We start from the raw sequence: 16,550 nt of genomic DNA, 5'->3' as shown, positions 1-16,550 counted from the left end.
CTGGTTACTCTGTCACGGGCTCTGCTTCTTCCTTCCCTGGCGTCCAGCACAGCCCTGAATGCTTAGTCTGGCCTTGTCTTTCCTGTGACACCATAAGCTCCTCTGGGGTCCCCGCCGTCCCACTCACCAGGCGTCCCCAGTGACAACGCTCATATCCGACACACATCGGTCCTCTGAGTATTTGCTAAGTCAAAGAAGGGACGAGGGACTTCCCTGGTGGTCCAGTGGTTAAGACTCCGAGCTTCCGATGCAACGGGCACAGGTTCAACTTCTGGTCAAGGAACTAAGATACCATACGCCCCGCAGCATGGCCAAATACATTTTAAAAAATAATGACAAAGGGATGAATTCTAAGGATGTCAAGTGACTGTCACCCAGGATAAAAGACAATCCTTGAACGGCCACAGAAACCAACTCTTCAGCTGAATGGCAGACAGGCAGGTCTGTATCAGGGTCAGGGATAAAAACACCAGCTCTCTTTCTCACACCAGCAGGTTCCACGTGGAGAATTCGTACTGGGGAAGGGGAGCAGGACGACCCACGTGGATACAGCAAGGAAAGTGATTTCCTTATATACACGGGCGCTCTCACTCACCTCAGCCTTTCCACGATGCCATTTCCCTTTATGTCTGATGCTGACAAGAGCAGTGAATACCTGAGCACCCATCTCCTCTGTGTGACTGAGAACAGATTATAGGAATTATTTTGTTTAATTTTTTAATTACTTCATTTAATCTTTTAATTCTCCTCCACTCACTCACTCACTCAGTCACACACTCACATAGACACACACACAGGAATACTGCTCAGCCATAAAAAAGAGAATGGAATAATGCCATTTGCAAATAGATGGTAAAACAATGGAAACAGTGAGCGACTATTTTCCTGGGCTCCAAAATCACTGCAGATGGTGACTGCCGCCATGAAATTAAAAGACGCTTGCTCCTTGGAAGAAAAACTATGACCAATCTAGACAACATATTAAAAAGAAGAGACATTACTTTGCCGACAAAGGTCCATCTAGTCAAAGCTATGGTTTTTCCAGTAGTCATGTGTGGATGTGAGAGTTGGACTATAAAGAAAGCTGAGCGCTGAAGAACTGATGCTTTTAAATTGTGGTGTTGGAGAAGACTCTTGAGAGTCCCTTGGACTGCAAGGAGATCAAACCAGTTAATCCTAAGGGAAATCAGTCCTGAATATTCACTGGAAGAACTGATGCTGAAGCTGAAACTTCAATACTTTGGCCACCTGATGCGAAGAACTGACTCAATGGAAAAGATCCTGATGCTGGGAAAGACTGAAGGCAGGAGGAGCAGGGGATGACAGAGGATAAGATGGTTGAATGGCATCACCGACTCGAAGGACGTGACTTTAAGCAAGCTCCGGGAGTCTGAGCAAGCTCAGGGAAGCCTGGCGTGCTGCGGGTCATGGGGTCGCAAAGAGTCGGACACGACTGAGCGACTGAACTGAATTGAATGGCATCTGCAGCAACATGGATGGACCGAGAGATTATCACACTGAGTGAAGTGAGGCAGAGAGAGACGGATCATACGATAGCCCTTATATGTGGAATCAAAACATGATACAAATGAACTTATGTATAAAGCAGAATCACTGACACAGAAGACAAGCCATGGCTACCAAAGAGGAAAAAAGACGGATAAATCAGGAGGTTGAGATTAATACTATACTGTACCAACAAGGACCTACGGTATAGCACAGGGAACTATAATCACTATTTTGTAGTACACTGGGAGCACTGGCTGAATCTTATTTCTGATGAGACACTTGACTAATGCAGCTTGGGAACCACTTTCAGACAATGGATTTTGTAGACAGAAGATGCCGGTGAAAAAAACACCTGCTCCACTGTTTCAAAAACACATTGTTAAAATAAGAACTTTGCAAAATACTCATTTTTTTTTAATGGATAAGTAGCTCAAAGATGGATCTCAGAAGAAGCCAAGATAGAGTACAAGCCCATTTCAGCGCCCCTGGTTGGGTCCACACTTGTCCCCACTGTGGGGGCTCCAGCAAGCACGTCTGGCTTCCAGCTAACCAGGCACCTCTCAAGTCTCCTGCCCTTGGCATCTCAGCGCCGGGCAGGGCGTGTCCTCTGTGGGAAGGAGGAATCAGTGCCTTCCCTCTCGCTGTAACAAAGGCTGAGCAAGGCCGTCCTTCTTCGGTCCCCAGCAGGGCGCTCCGCTATCCTATACAGAACTCAGACGTCCCTGAGGTCACACAGGAGGAGAAGGCAACCCAGACAGAAGACGTGAGACTCCACAAGGCAGGTAGAAGGAAAGCAAATCGGGGAGCTGCCCCTTCCTGGCTGTGTGGCCTTGGGTGTGTCCCCGAGTCTCCCCAGGACTCGGTTTCCTCATAAATAAGGTGGACATGATTCCTACTCACAAGGTCACTGTGAGGATTTAAAGACCAGCGACGTGTGATGCATTCACACAGGGACTAGGCCACGGAGAGCACTCAGGCGGCTCTCATCACCAACAACATCATCACCATCACTACCGTTCACTTATTACTGTGAGGCAGGCAAGCCGAGAGCCTAATACTGGGGAAACAGAGCAGCTCCTGTTTGTGAGCACCCCTCGTTCGCAGACAGCCCCCACTCGCCAAAAACAAGCAGATGGAGAAAATGTGCAGGAGCAGAAGAGAAAACCTGAAAACAAAGCCCATCCAGCCAGATGGACGCGGCCCATGCCCTCGCGTTGGTTCATCGCACAACCAGCCCGTCCACACCCCATGGGCAGGTGGACCACTGGGGCTCCCAGGACACGTCCCAGGCCACCCTCCCAAACCGACAAGGTGCCAGCGGACCCCAAAGTTCAACTCAGAAAGGTGCTCCGGCGGACTCCCTTCTAGTCGGAGTCTGTCCCACTAGCGCCCGGAGGGAAAGAAAAACCAGAGAGGCAGGACTTCCCAGCACAAGCTCCCGTCCCGCACCCAGAGGCTCTCAGGAGGCCCGCACAGAAGGGAATCTAGTGCACCAGCGGCCTTGGAAAATCAACAGGAGAATGATGGCCAAGACGTGAGTGTCTGGCTGAAGTTCATCTTCTTTGTCAGAAGCCAGGCCTTGGGACTCCTACTGTTTAAAACATGCACCTTTTATATACAGATAAAATACGTAAATACATACAAAAAAGTACTTAAATAAAATCCACTTGCTTCTCACGCTTATCTCATTGATAGAAACTACTGTCATCTCACTTGACCAACAGAGAAACTGAGACACAGACAGGTCAAGCAAACCTGCCCCAGATCACACAGCTCCTAGGAGGTGGTGGCGCGGGGATCTGAACTATGAGTCTGGACCCAGAGTCCACGTGTCCTTGTGGTCGTTTAGCACCAAGGCGGCTGCTGTCAACTTTCTCCCCACCTGGGACGGTCTCACCTCCTCCAAGAGGAGATTCCCCATTCTTTGAACCTGAGTTGGCCCTGCAGACCTGAACAGGTGACTTCCTCAGGCTAGGTCACAAGAAGCCCTGTGACTCTTGGAACACACGTCCCGAGGGGACGCCAGGCACCGCGTAAGGAGCCCGATGATCCTGGGACGGCCACGCGGTAGGTGCGCAGCCAACATTTTCAGCTGAGTCCAGGCTACCGGCCATCATCACCACAGCACCAGACACAGGAGGAAAGATTCTGGAAACTTCCAGGCCAGGGGACACGCCAGCCGAGTAGCACCTCGGTCCAGGCCGCAGAGAGAAGAACCACCCAGCTGCTGTTGCTTAGTCACTAACTTGTGTCTGACTCTTTTGCCACCCCATGAACTAAAGTCCGCCAGGCTCCTCTATCTGTGGGATTTCACCTGTTCCCTCCAGGACAGGGACCCCATCCTTCCTCCTGTCTCTTAGCAAAGCTGGGGGCCTGGTGTGATGGCAAACATGGGCATGGCACTACACACGGAACAGCTCCGTCATGACACGGTCCAACGGGGAAGCCTAATATATCCAGTGACATTTTACGGTTCTAAGCAAAGCAAACACATGACTTCAGACCAGGGTTGCTTCATATTTTTTTAAGGAAGAAATACACTTTTTCTTCTTCCGTTTTAATAATTTTTTTAAATTTTACATGGCTGTGCCAGGTCTCAGTTGTGGCACGCGCGATATAGTTCCCTGACCAGGAACTGTGCTTCCCAGGTAGCTTAGTGGTAAGGAACCTGCCTGCCAATGCAGGAGACTCAGGAGATGTGGGTTCAATCCCTGGGTCGGGGAGACCCCCTGGAGAAATGGCAACCCACTCCAGTATTCTTGCCTGGAAAAATCCCAAGGACAGAGGAGCCTGGTAGGCTACAGTCCATAGGTTTGCAAAGGAGTTGGACACAGCTTAGCAACTAAACAACAACAAAAACCCCTGCATCGAAGTGCAGAGTCTCAGCCGCCGGACCACCAGGGAAGTTCCTAGGCCAGGGTTTCTAACCTTGGCACCCCTGATATCTTATAATTTTATACCGGATAATCATTTGGGGTGGGGGCTGTCCTGTGCATTTTAAGATGTTTAGCAGTATCCCTGGGCTCAACCTGATAGATGCCAGAAGCTACCCCCTCCAAATAACCAGGACTAAAGTATCTCCAGGCATTGCCGAATGCCCCTGCATGGGTGGGACGGGATCGCCCTGGCCAAGAACCATTCACTGCTGTGCACAGTGAGACCCGTGGGTGTCTACCTTCACCCAGGCCCACACAGGAGGCTATGACACCTGTTCAGAGGTCAAAGGCCACCTGCCAATGACCCCAGAACCACACACGGGTGCTGTCTTCTGCAGACCCCACAGTAACCTGCAGGCTCCTGCTAACTCAGACCCCTAAGGCAACACCATAGCTGCGGCCCCCCAGGACACCACCCCTATATCAAGAGGCTGGAAATGAGGTGCTGAGTGGCCCCGTCCAGGGCTCGAAGGCCTGTTCTCTCTAGGTGGTCAGGGGAGCACCTTTTTAAAGCGCTTTACCCCCACATTGGCTGCTGTGTCACTTTACAAACTCCATGACACAGCCATCTCACACAGGCTCGCCAGTGCAGGTTCAAAAACACAAAGGCATTCACACCATCCCTCGTCTGAAAACCCTTCGGCGGAGCCCTACTGCTCTCCAGAGAAAGCCCAAACACCTAAGCAAGACTCTGCTGCCCCGGACAGGCTGGCCACCGCTCGTCGCCCACAACGACGGCAAAAGCAAAAGCAGCAGTTCGCACCAGTCCAGGGCTGCACGCCGTGCTCAGCCTTCTGATCCAGCGACTCATCCGTCCATTCACAGCCGTGACACTGCATGGATGCCAATACCGCCCCCGTCCTGCAGACAGGAGAACCGGATCTGAGCAAGGGGATGGAACGTGCCTATGCTCATGTGGCCAAGCTCATCAGACCCTGCTGGAGTCAGACTCCACGCTGCATATACCTAATCCAACAATGCAGACTCTGTGAGGACTGGAGTCTAATTCAATTACTGCCGTATCTCCAGTACCTAGAATAGTGCCCAGCAGAGCAGGCATTCAAATATGGATAGATGGAAGGAGGAAGGGAAGCTCCCAGTGGAAGGAAAGAAGGAAGGCTGGAAGGAGGGGAGGGTGGAGGGGTGGGAGGACGGGGTATGGGGTGAAGGACATGGTGGGATGCGGTGGGAGGAGGGAGTCGCTAGCGCAGTAGCTACCAAACCTGGCTAGCTACCAGGATCACCTGGGGAGTTCATTAAAATACTGAATCCCAACCAACCTGATGAATGACAGTCGCCCTCAGCCACCCCAAAGAGAAGGAGGAACTGCTCTTACCTAGTGACTGGGGAGAACCATAGCGTGTGGGTTTCAGGAGGCAAAATCCTGTCTCACACCATCAGAACCGTCAGGAGAAAGCGCCAGAGGCCTGCACCTTCAAATGCCCCCTCACCAGGTGTTTCTGGCGCTCAGCCAGCGGGCCGGCAAGGGCCCGGCCGTCCACGGTCAGTGGGCGGGACACCTGTGTTTACCGCTGGGCCCGCCCTGGCCCTGCAGGCCCCCGCCCCCGCCCCAGCTGCCACAGGTCTGGGCCACCGGGGAGGTCGTGAGGCCAACGTAAACAAAGTCAGGGGGAAGGCCGGCGGCCTCCAGACACGGGCACTTTCAGAGCAGGCCCTCTGGCTCAGGGCCGCTGGAGGCCGGCTTGGCTCCAGAGTCAGGAGAAACCTTTTGGAAAGCTACTTGGTCTCACTCATGATAAAAGAAACCAAATGAAGAGCCACGATGTGCTATCAGAGTCCACCTGTGAACCGTCAAGTTCAGAACCCCATGGCAGCATGGGAGCAGATGGGGGGAACTAGAGGGGCCCCCAACACCTCAGGAGCTTCTGCGGGATGTGATCCAACCGTCCTTCAAAGTTAAAAACACCCCGTGCCCTCTAACTCAGAAATTACACATGGAGGACACTGTCCTTCAGATAAACCCAACATGTGTGCATGAAAGAATAATGTAAAGGTGACCCCCACACACAGCTGGTGGAAATGTAAAATAGTGCAGCCACTTGGGAAACAGCCTGGGGGGGTTCCTAAAATGATCAAACAAAGTTACTGCATTGGCTGAGGAGCAGCCCTACCCCTGGGCATACACCCAAGAGAAATGAGAACACACAGCCACACAAAAAATCATTCACGAAAGCTCACAGCGGCAGGATTCATACCAGCCAAAAAGAGCAAACAACCCAAATTTCCATCAACAGATGAATGGGTCAACAAACTGTGGAATATTTGTAGAAAGGAATATTACCCGGCCACATAAAGGAATGAAGTCCTGAGACACACACAGCACGGACGGATTGTGAAAATGTGGGAAACATTCTGTTTAGTGAAAGAAGCCAGTCGCAAAAGGCCACATAGTATGTGATTTCTTTTATAGGAAGTGTCCAGAACAGGGAAATGGAAAGGAAATGAAAGGTTGCTTAGGCAGGAGAGGTGGAGGAGGACCAGATGGATGGCTGGAGGGTACAGGGTTTCTTTTAGGGGTGATGAAACATTCTAAAACTGTGGTGGCTGCACATATCTGGGAATATACCAAACTGAATTATAAGGTATGTGAATTGTGTCTCCATAAATCTGCTAGCAAAAAAAAAAAAAAAAACAAAGAAGAATCCATGAATAGACGCTACAGCTAATAGCAAAAGACTGGAAAAACCCAAAGTGTCCATCTCTAGGGGTTAAACTATCACACTGTAGCCAGAATGCTATGTGGTGATAAAAGAAAAAGGCAGATCAATATGCTGATAAGAAAACACCTCAATGGTTAACTATTAGGGGGCTTCCCCTGGCAGCTCAGTGGTAAAGAATCTGCCTGCTGGTGCAGGAGACACAGATTTAATCTCTGGTCCAGGAAGATCCCACGTGCCTCGGAGCAACTAAGCACATGCACCATAACTATACAGCCTCTGATCTAGAGCCGGGGGAGCCACAACTACTGAAGCCCGCGCCCCAGAGCCTGTGATTCACAGCAAGAGAAGCCACTGCAAGGAGAAGCCTGCACGCCACAGCTAGAGAGTGACCCCAGCTCGCCACAGCTAGAGAAAGGTCCATGCAGCAACAAAGACCCAGCATAGCCAAAAACAAAGAAGTAAATAAAAATTTTTTAAAAGAAAACTATTAAATTTAAAAAAGAAATCACAGTGCAGAAGTATATATGCAATAGGTATTCCTTTGTGTAAAAAAACAACAGACAAATCACACAAGCACAGAATACATCTGGAAGACCGCAGAGCTGGGTGGGAGCGGGCCTCTAGAGCCTGGGGTGGGACTGGGGAAGACAGATTTTGTTTATGATTGTCTGATTTTCCCCCCAAGCACACGCTTTAATTTCTCAATTTAAAAGGAGTCAACAAAAAGTCATTAAAGCAAGTCTCTGCAACTGTACATTGCTCACATCTCCAGACCCTGAGTGAAAAAGGGGCCTTAGAACCTTGAGGATCTGAACCCACTGCTCAGTGTACGGCGGAAGGAAAAAAGAAACTGCCCCCACTCGGAGCAGAGCCTCACCGGAGGGCTACACACACTCAGCGAAGTGCCCACATGGAGTAGACCACAGACCTCTCGCTCTGCTGTCTGCACTAAAACCCAACATCTGACCACCAAGTGAAGACTTTCCACAAGCTCTGGCCAGTGAGCCCTCAAGAGGGCAGACGGCTTGACCATCAACACAGACCGAACGGTCCCTGACGCCGTGACATGGGGCGCTCAGCTGCCAGCAGCCCAGGTGAGCTGTCTGGAGGTCATTTCCCAGCTGGCCCACGCACGCCTCCGCTCCCTCACCAGGGCTTTGCTGGCCGACGTCCCCACCTGCTCCAAACCCCAGTCAGAGACCCAGACAGAGCAACGCCACTTCTCCTTTTCAGAAGAAGGTGTCGAACCAACGACAGCTGCTGGGCCTGCTGCCCAGGGCGGGGAGGTGAGAGGTACTCACGGAAGCCCTCGATCTTGTCGGCCGTCTTGCTCCAGGCCACCTGCCGCGTCTCCATGATCACCTGGACGGTCCTCCGCTCCGGGGTGGACTTGCGGAAGCTGAACACGGTCATGACGGTGCCCAGCTCCAGGGCCCGCTTGATCTGACTCTTCTCGTACTCCGGGAGGGTGTCCACGTTGGCCATAGTGCTCGTGGTCGTCTGCTCCCCAGGGGGGAGGCGAGGAGGAAGGGGGTGAACAAGGAGGCTGGAGGAAGGAAGCAAGGGGGAACTTGTTTCAGTTAACTTAGCGGGCTTCGGTTAGCAGGAGGGAGCTTCAGAAGCCAAAATCCTCTCTCATGCCCATCAGGATGAGTGTGGGAAGAAGGTGCAGGTGGCAGGGGGGCTCACCAGCCGCTCAGATGTTTAAATGGAAGCAAGGTGTGGGTGGAGCCCTTGACCTCAGTGACCCAACCGTTATCCCGGCTTTGAATAACCAAATCACCCCAACCTGGGCCGCCATCTCTCCCTCCCCATGCACTTTTATGCTGTAGAATATTTGAATAGCCAAAGGAGCCCAGGCTGGCTCCTGTCCCCACCCCTGACACCCTGCCCAGAGACTTCTAACCATTCCTTTACTTCCCAAGTGGAGCTGGGAATAGGAGAAAAAACCTCCCAAATGGGTGCGTGGAGACCTCCGCGTGGAAACGGAGCAGAAAGAGCAGAAAACAGCAGGGCCTGGCAGCCCCACGTGGAGGCTCCCGCTGACCGTGTGGCCCTGGGCAGGCCGCGTGACCCCTGGGAGCCCCACTCTGACTGGGACAGTCAAGAAGCCACTAGCGATGCACCTGGTGTGGGGCTCAGCTTCCAGGGGGGTCCCTGGTCACCCCTCATCCTCCTGAACACTCAGAGCTTCCCAGAGAGGAGCCTGGGCCCCAGATCCCAGAGCCTCCCTTGTCTGGCTCCTCTCACACCCGCATCTAGCCCACCAGCAAACTCAGAAAGCAGGGGGTCTCCTTCCCCGCTTCCTCCAGGGATCTTATATTCGTGGGTCACTCTGGTCGCCCGCTCCCACCCCAGACCCTGGAGTGAATTCTCAGGCCAGGAACCAAAAGGATGCTTTAAGAAGAGTGGAAGGGGACATAGGCATACCTATGGCTTATTCATATTGATGTATGGCAGAAACCAACACAATATTATAAAGCAATTATCTTCCGACTAAAAATAAATGAATTAAAAAAAAAATTAAAGAGTGAGACTTCCCTGGTGGTGCAGTGGATAAGACTCCACCTGCCAATGGAGGGGACACAGGTTCATCCCTGGTCCGGGAAGACTCCACACGCCATAGAGCAACTGAGCCTGCACATCACAACTACTGAAGCCTGCGTGCCTACAGCCCGTGCTCCACAACAAGAGACGCCACCGCGGTGAGGAGCCCAGAGCAATGTAATCAAGAGTGGCCCCCACTGGCTGCAACTAGAGGAACCCGAGCAAAGCAATGCAGACCCGCACAGCCCCAAAATAAACACACACAAACAAAAAGAATGAGTGGATTCAGGCCGCTCCCAGAGCTACGCTCTGCACGACCCCACCCCCACAACATCCTGCCTCCCAAGTGTCCCAAGGTTCAGTGCCCCTCGCTTCGAGGGGACTTGACCACAGCCCCAACCCCAAGTCACCACACCCCCAGGGCTGGATTCCACCCTTGTAAATGGGAAGAAAACAGATGCAGGATTCTCCTTCAAGGAAGGCTGAAGGTTCTTCTGCAGATTAAACCAGATATCTCAGCCCTTAAAACAAAGATTCATAGTCAGCGATGCTCAGGTTTAGCTCCTGTTACCATCCACTGTTTCCTGTATCTTTTTTTCCCCCTTTTCCACTCAGGCTTTATATATATGAGTATAATTGCTTTACAATGTTGTGTAAGCTTCTGCTGTGTACAACAAAGTGGATCAGCTCTCTGCATACCACACACTGGAGAAGAAAGTGGCACCCCACCCCAGTGTTCTTGCCTGGGAAACCCCATGGACAGAGGGGCCTGGCGGGCTGCAGTCCGTGGGGTCGCACAGAGTCAGACACGACTGAGCAGGCACACAGGTGCGTACGCTGTATGCCCGTTCCCGTTAGGACTTCCCGCCCAGCCCCTGCCCCATCCCACCCCTCCGTCATCACAGAGCACGGAGCTCAGCCCCCATGCCCTACAGCAGCTTCCCACGAGCCGTTTATCTCACATGTGGCAGGGTGTGTACACGTCACCCCCTCGGTGTGTGCCACCCTGCCCTTCCTCCCCGAGTGCATCTCTAGCCCTGTATATTTCTTATCTCGTCCCCACCTGCAAACCCCGTTAGGCTCCTGCAGTTCTTACCTTGCAGAGAAGCCGGGTGTTCAGCCAGGGCTCCTGGGCCGCCCCAGAGCCGCTGTGCCAAACTGCTCAAAATCAGGGCCTCGGCTGTCCCAGCTGTATAATGGGAATACCACCACCCTCCAGGGGCTCTGGATGGACTAGACCCCACAGTGTTTGTACAGCCCCCAGTCAACCCTATAGGAAATCAACCCTGAATATTCACTGGAAGGACTGATGCTGAAGCTGAAGCTCCCAATACTTTGACCACCTGATGCAAAAAGCCAAGTCACTGGAAAAGACCCTGATGCTGGGAAAGACTGAGGACAGGAGGAGAAGGGGACAACAGAGGATAAGAACATTGGACAGCGTCACCAACTCAAAGGACGTGAGTTTGAGCAAACTCCAGAAGATGGTGAAGGATAGGGTAGCCTGGCGTGGTGCAGTCCACGGGGTCACAGAGAGCTGGACACAACTTAGTGACTGAACAACAACAAAAACAGAGTCTAGCAGGGCTTCCGATGATATTAATCAGCCAGCTGATCAAAGCACTAACCAAGGGTCAGCTCTATGACAGGCAGGGGCAGTGGACTCGCACGCAAATGAGGGGTGAGGCCCAGACCCTGTCCTTTGCCCCTGTCCCCCTCTACCTCACACCCACAGTCAGGGCACCTCCCAGGTGTGCTGACAGTCCAGCAATAAAGTCATGAATTACACCCGATCTCCACCCATTAGGAAACAGTCAGCTCCATGATTCTGCAGAAGCAGAGACATGGGGGTCTTAAGGGAGCAGCAGGAAGGGGTTCCCAACTGAGTCTAAGGTGAGGCTGGGAACTTAACAGTGCTCAGAGGAAGCTTCTAGGGGAAGACGGCATCTGAATCCAATGTTTAAAAGAGATGAAGCGGGAGGGGACGGTGCTCTAGTCCGAGGAACTCGCTGAAACAAAAGCCCAGGGACCAAGGGTGTGCAGGAACCCTGCCTGATCGGAGCCTCCTGCCTCACCACCCCCTATTCTAGGTCAGGGGACAAGCAAGGGGCCTGAGGCCAGTCTCCACCCTGGAAAACCTGCTGTTTATTGGCCCTCCCGGGTGCCTGCACCTGCCATATCAGGTTCATCTCATTTATCTCAGTGAGAAATACTTGGGCTGCAAACTCAAGGCCTGGGAGGTGAAATCACGTGATCAAGGTCACGGAGACATGTGGCAAAATCAGGATGGGAGTCCCGGTCTGAATCCCATGCCCCTGCTCCTTCTGGAACCCCCTTCTGGAATTCACAATCTGGTCAGATAGTAACTAACAGCGCAGAGATGTCAAACGACTCATCCATGGTCACACAGCTGCAGTGTCAGGAGCAGGACACACCTCTCGAGTTCCCCACTCCCAGGGGCAGCAGGGCGCAAACAGGGAACACGCCCCGCCTCACAACACTGCCCCTTAAACCAGCCGACCTGGGAACACCAGGGCTCTCAGTTCCTTCTGACTCTGGGAGGGCCCTGGACTCATCTTCCCAGGATTCTGGTCACTCCCCATGCAGAAGCCCAGTGGACTGGCTCAACCATAAACATCAAGTCTCTCATGTCCTTCTCTAAGAACCAGGAAAGCATCCTCTTGGCCACAAGATCCCTGGAGTCAACCACTAAAACCCACCAGCTCCCAACTCGGGCTTTCAGGGTTCAACGCTTCAGCAACTAAGACAAGGTCTCCAAGGCCTTGACCCCGGAGGAGGGCACTGGCCATCACAGGCAATTTCTATTTTGCTTCTGCTTTCAAAAAAAAAAAAATGACATAGGCTTGAAATCCCTTTCTTGTTCCTGTTTCTCATCCTCCCTGGGTAATTTTATAAAATGACTTATGGTGTTAAACACAAATGAGGCTGAGATTTAATAAGATCCTACTTTTCATGTTCTTCTCTTTGAAATAAACTTCTGGGAAAGACAAATTATCATATGACATCGTTCATATGTGGAATAAGGTACAAATGAAGTCATCTACAAAACAACTAAGACTCACAGATGTAGAAAACAAACTTATGGTTCCTGGGTGAATGGAGGGCATAGACTGAGAGCCTGGTATTGACATATACACACTACTATACATAGAGGAGGTAACTAACAAGGTCCTACTGTATAGCTCAAGGAACTCTACTCAATACTCTGTAATGACTTGTATGGGAAAGAATCTAAAAAAGAGTAAATATATGTATATATATGGGCTTCCTCAGTGGCTCAACTGTAAAGAATCCGCCTGCAATGCTGGAGACATGGCTTCGATCCCCTGGATTGGGGAGATCCCCTGGAGGAGGGCATGGCAACCCATTCCAGTGTTCTTGCCATGGAAAATCCCATGAACAGAGAAGCCCGGCGGGCTACAGTCCATGGGGTGGCAAAGAGTTGGAGACAATGGGAGCGACTGAGCACACGTAACACATGTGTGTATATATAATTGCTTCATTTTGCTGTACAACAGAAACTAACACAACGTTTTAAGGCAACTATAGTCCAATAAAGATTAAAAAAATAATAATGCAAGGACCCAGAACCAGGAAACAGGAGAGCTTTCTTCTCTTCAAGGCTCTCTGCACATGTCAGAGCAGGGCAGGATTTCATACAAAATCCCACAAGACAATTCTCTTGGACTCCCGGCACAGTTGCACCCTGAGAGGTGACAGCCCCTCCGAGGGCAGGAGGGGTGTTATCGCTGCATGTCACACCTACCTGCAGAGACAGGGTGATTCATATTCTCACTGGAGGAGCTCGGCAGGGTCAGCCATGGCAGGTACGGGTGTGCATGAGTTCCATTTTTTTTTTTTAGGGTAACCTGCGAGCATCTATTAAAATGTAAAACATGCATCTGCTTTGATCCAGCGTTGTACAGAAAAATGCACAAAAATATTTGTAAGAGGAAAGAACAGGAAACAATTCAGCTGCTCATGAATGGGTTGGGGGCGGAGGGCGGAATCCCTTACATGACGGGATACACACGTTAAAGAATTGTTTAGCTGCTCAGTCGCATCCAACTCTTTTACGACCCCACAGGCTGTAGCCGGCCAGGCTCCTCTGTCCATGGGATTTCACAGGCAGTAATACCACAGTGGGTTGCCATTTCCATCTCCTGAGGATCCTCCTGATCCAGGGATCAAACTCATGTCTCCTGAATTGGCAGGCAGATTCTTTACCACTGAGCCACCAGGGAAGCCCACATTAAAGAAAGTTCACTAGCTACTGAAAAGGAGGAGGAAGATTTACAAGTACTGTGATCTGGGAAGATTTGTGAGGCAGATGAAAAAGAGTTGCAAACTAATAAATATTATTACATGTTTAAAAAGGCTGTCTGTTGCCATATGTGAAATAGATCAGCAGTCCAGGTTCAATGCATGAGACAGGGCGCTCAGGGCCAATGCACTGAGATGACCCTGAGGGATGGACTGGGGAGGGAGGTGGGAGGGGGGTTCAGGATGGGGGACACATGTACACCCATGGCTGATTCATGTCAATGTATGGCAAAAACCACTAGAATACTGTAAAGTAATTAGCCTCCAATTAAAATAAACTAATTTTTTAAATGATTTTTTTTAAAAGGCTGTCTGCTTATAAACCTAGGAGGAATGGTTATTTTTGGAGAGTGGGAGCAGGTAAAGGGTCTGACCATCCACTCGTGACTGATTTAAGTGCTGATATAACGGATGAGCTTTTCGGCTTTGAGTTTTTAGAGTTTTCTAAATGAAGACACGGTTTCAAAAGTTTTCTCAGTTTCAATTTTCCACCAACTCCACTCAGCCCAAGGGCTATTTATGGGGGTCCTGGCTTTGCCTCCTCCAGAGGAGTTTCACAAGCTGGGGGGGAAGGGGGGCGGGTATCATTAGGCGATCTGAGCATCAGGGAACCCTGCAGTGGTACACACGTGGCATTCGTCGCTGTAATAAGGAGAACTGCCTGGGACAGCCAGGGACTCAAGACTGCCTGCAAGGCTGTAGCTACGGATGCTGGCCCGGGCCCCCACGCAGGGCTCTTAACCAGAGAGTCAAGAAGTGGCAGATAAGCCCCAACTTTGCACATAGCCCTGGGATGTAGGCTTCGGTGGCCCAAGTATCCAGGGGAAGAAACTGGGGCTGAGAGAGTCTTTGACCTGCCCAAGATTACACAGCTGGAATCGAAATTCGAATTACGTTGACTAACAAGGCCACCTGTTTCCCGTGCGCGTCACCCCCCGCCCCCACCCCCCCCACACACACTTTCTTACTCTAAGTTCATGATCAGGGTGCTAGAAGAGCCATCCCAGGCCCCCTCTGGAATCCAGTGGCCAACCGCCCCCGCCCCCACCCCGGGGTCCACACCGGACTAGTCTTTTCCTCGAATTCTTCCGCTGTGGGGGGAACCACCTATCCGCGATTCCACAACATAACCAGGAAAACGCACAGTCGCACAAACATAATTCTGCACACCACTGTGGGGCGGGGCAGGGAACCTTGGATCCCCCGAAAACTCTCCAATCTCTCAGAGCGAGGGGCTGCGCCTTCCTCGGTACCGCTCGCCACCCGCAACCACCTGTGTAGTGCAGGGAAGTGCCAGGGGCCGGCCTGCGCCTGGAGTCCACAGCCCTCGGCACAGTGGTGGCCAGGAAACACGCCCGACCCCCCACGCGGGACCCCCAGGGCCACCGGAGCCTAGAACGCCGGCGCTCGCGCGAACCCCAGACCGCAAGTCGCGCCGCTTCCTCCGGTTCCCATTCAAAGCCGGGCTGCCCCGGGGCATCAACCGACGGAGTGGCGCCGGTCCGGGGTGAGGAAGTGGCCGTCCTCGCCCGGACGCTGGGCACAGCGAGCCGGGGGCCGGGCAGCACGCCCCACCCCTGCCTGCGCCAGCTGCGCCCTGCGCAGGACCCCCGCCCTGGACGTGGCTTCCTGGGCGCGCGTCCCTGGGGCGCGCGTCCCCGGGCGCCCCCGCCCAACCCCGCCACTCACCTGGCCGCGCCCCTGCCGCGGGTCCCGGCTCCGGGGTCCCGCGCGCAGCCGCCCGCCGTCCGGGCTCCGGGGACTCCCTGCCGCGCACGCCCTCCGACGCGGGCACTGCTACTTCTCCTTCGGCCGCGGCCGCACGCCACGTGACTCCTCCGGGGCCGCCCCCCGCGCCCCGACCCGCCCCACCCCCGGCCCCGAGGCGGGCCCAGCACCGCCCGCTGCTGGGAGCACCCGGGGCGCCGCGTGCTCCCTCCCCGGGGGCGGGCCAGCCTCGGGACCGCGCCTCTGCGGGCGGAGGAAGAAACTGAGGCAGCGGGAGGGGTTCGACCTGCCTGCCCCAGGTCCCTTGCAAGGTGGAGCGAGAACTTCCAGAGGGACCAGCATTTATGGAGCGCTTACTGCACACGTGTATTTCACATGCATTTAATATGCTCCCCTGTAATCCCCGTGAATTGGCCATTCATGGTCCTACTGTGAGATCGTCACTGAGTCTGCGCAGGTGTCTGACCGCCTCTAGCTACGTGGGGCAAACCACATAAATACCCTAAGCTCAGCTTCCTCATCTGTCAGACAGGATCAAAGTCCCAAAAGTTTGTTCTAGGGAACATGGAATACCATGAGAACTGATCTCTCGTTTTCCCAATGAGAGATTATTTTATGGCTCACTCTATAAACTTCTAAGCATATATAGATGACACCGTCAAGTGCCTAGTGATGGGATTTAGTTGATTATTGAGCTACACCAAGCCTATTTCAAGTCGCATATTGTATGATGTAACATATTCTTTGAGAAATACTGCTCTTTTCCTCTTTCCTGTTTCATGAAGCTGTTATTCAGACCTTTCAT

At 52.5% G+C, this 16,550-nt stretch overlaps 1 protein-coding gene across 1 annotated transcript in view; it reads right to left on the bottom strand.

The window, feature by feature from the left end:
• Positions 1 to 15,831, bottom strand: part of PLCG2 (phospholipase C gamma 2) — a 154,284-nt gene extending 138,453 nt beyond the window's left edge. Inside the window, exons 1-2 of the mRNA XM_065925092.1 lie at positions 15,707 to 15,831; positions 8,428 to 8,672 (exon numbers count right to left, since the gene is read on the bottom strand). Of these exons, the coding sequence (XP_065781164.1) occupies positions 8,428 to 8,611 (184 nt within the window). The 5' untranslated portion in view covers positions 8,612 to 8,672; positions 15,707 to 15,831. The remainder of the gene's footprint in view (positions 1 to 8,427; positions 8,673 to 15,706) is intronic.
• Positions 15,832 to 16,550: the final 719 nt, after the last annotated feature.

Source organism: Muntiacus reevesi, chromosome 2, assembly GCF_963930625.1.
Source record: "Muntiacus reevesi chromosome 2, mMunRee1.1, whole genome shotgun sequence".
Taxonomy (NCBI): Eukaryota; Metazoa; Chordata; class Mammalia; order Artiodactyla; family Cervidae; genus Muntiacus; species Muntiacus reevesi.
The sequence above is the reverse complement of the archived record's forward strand: the minus strand, read 5'-3'. Positions and strand labels throughout refer to the sequence as shown.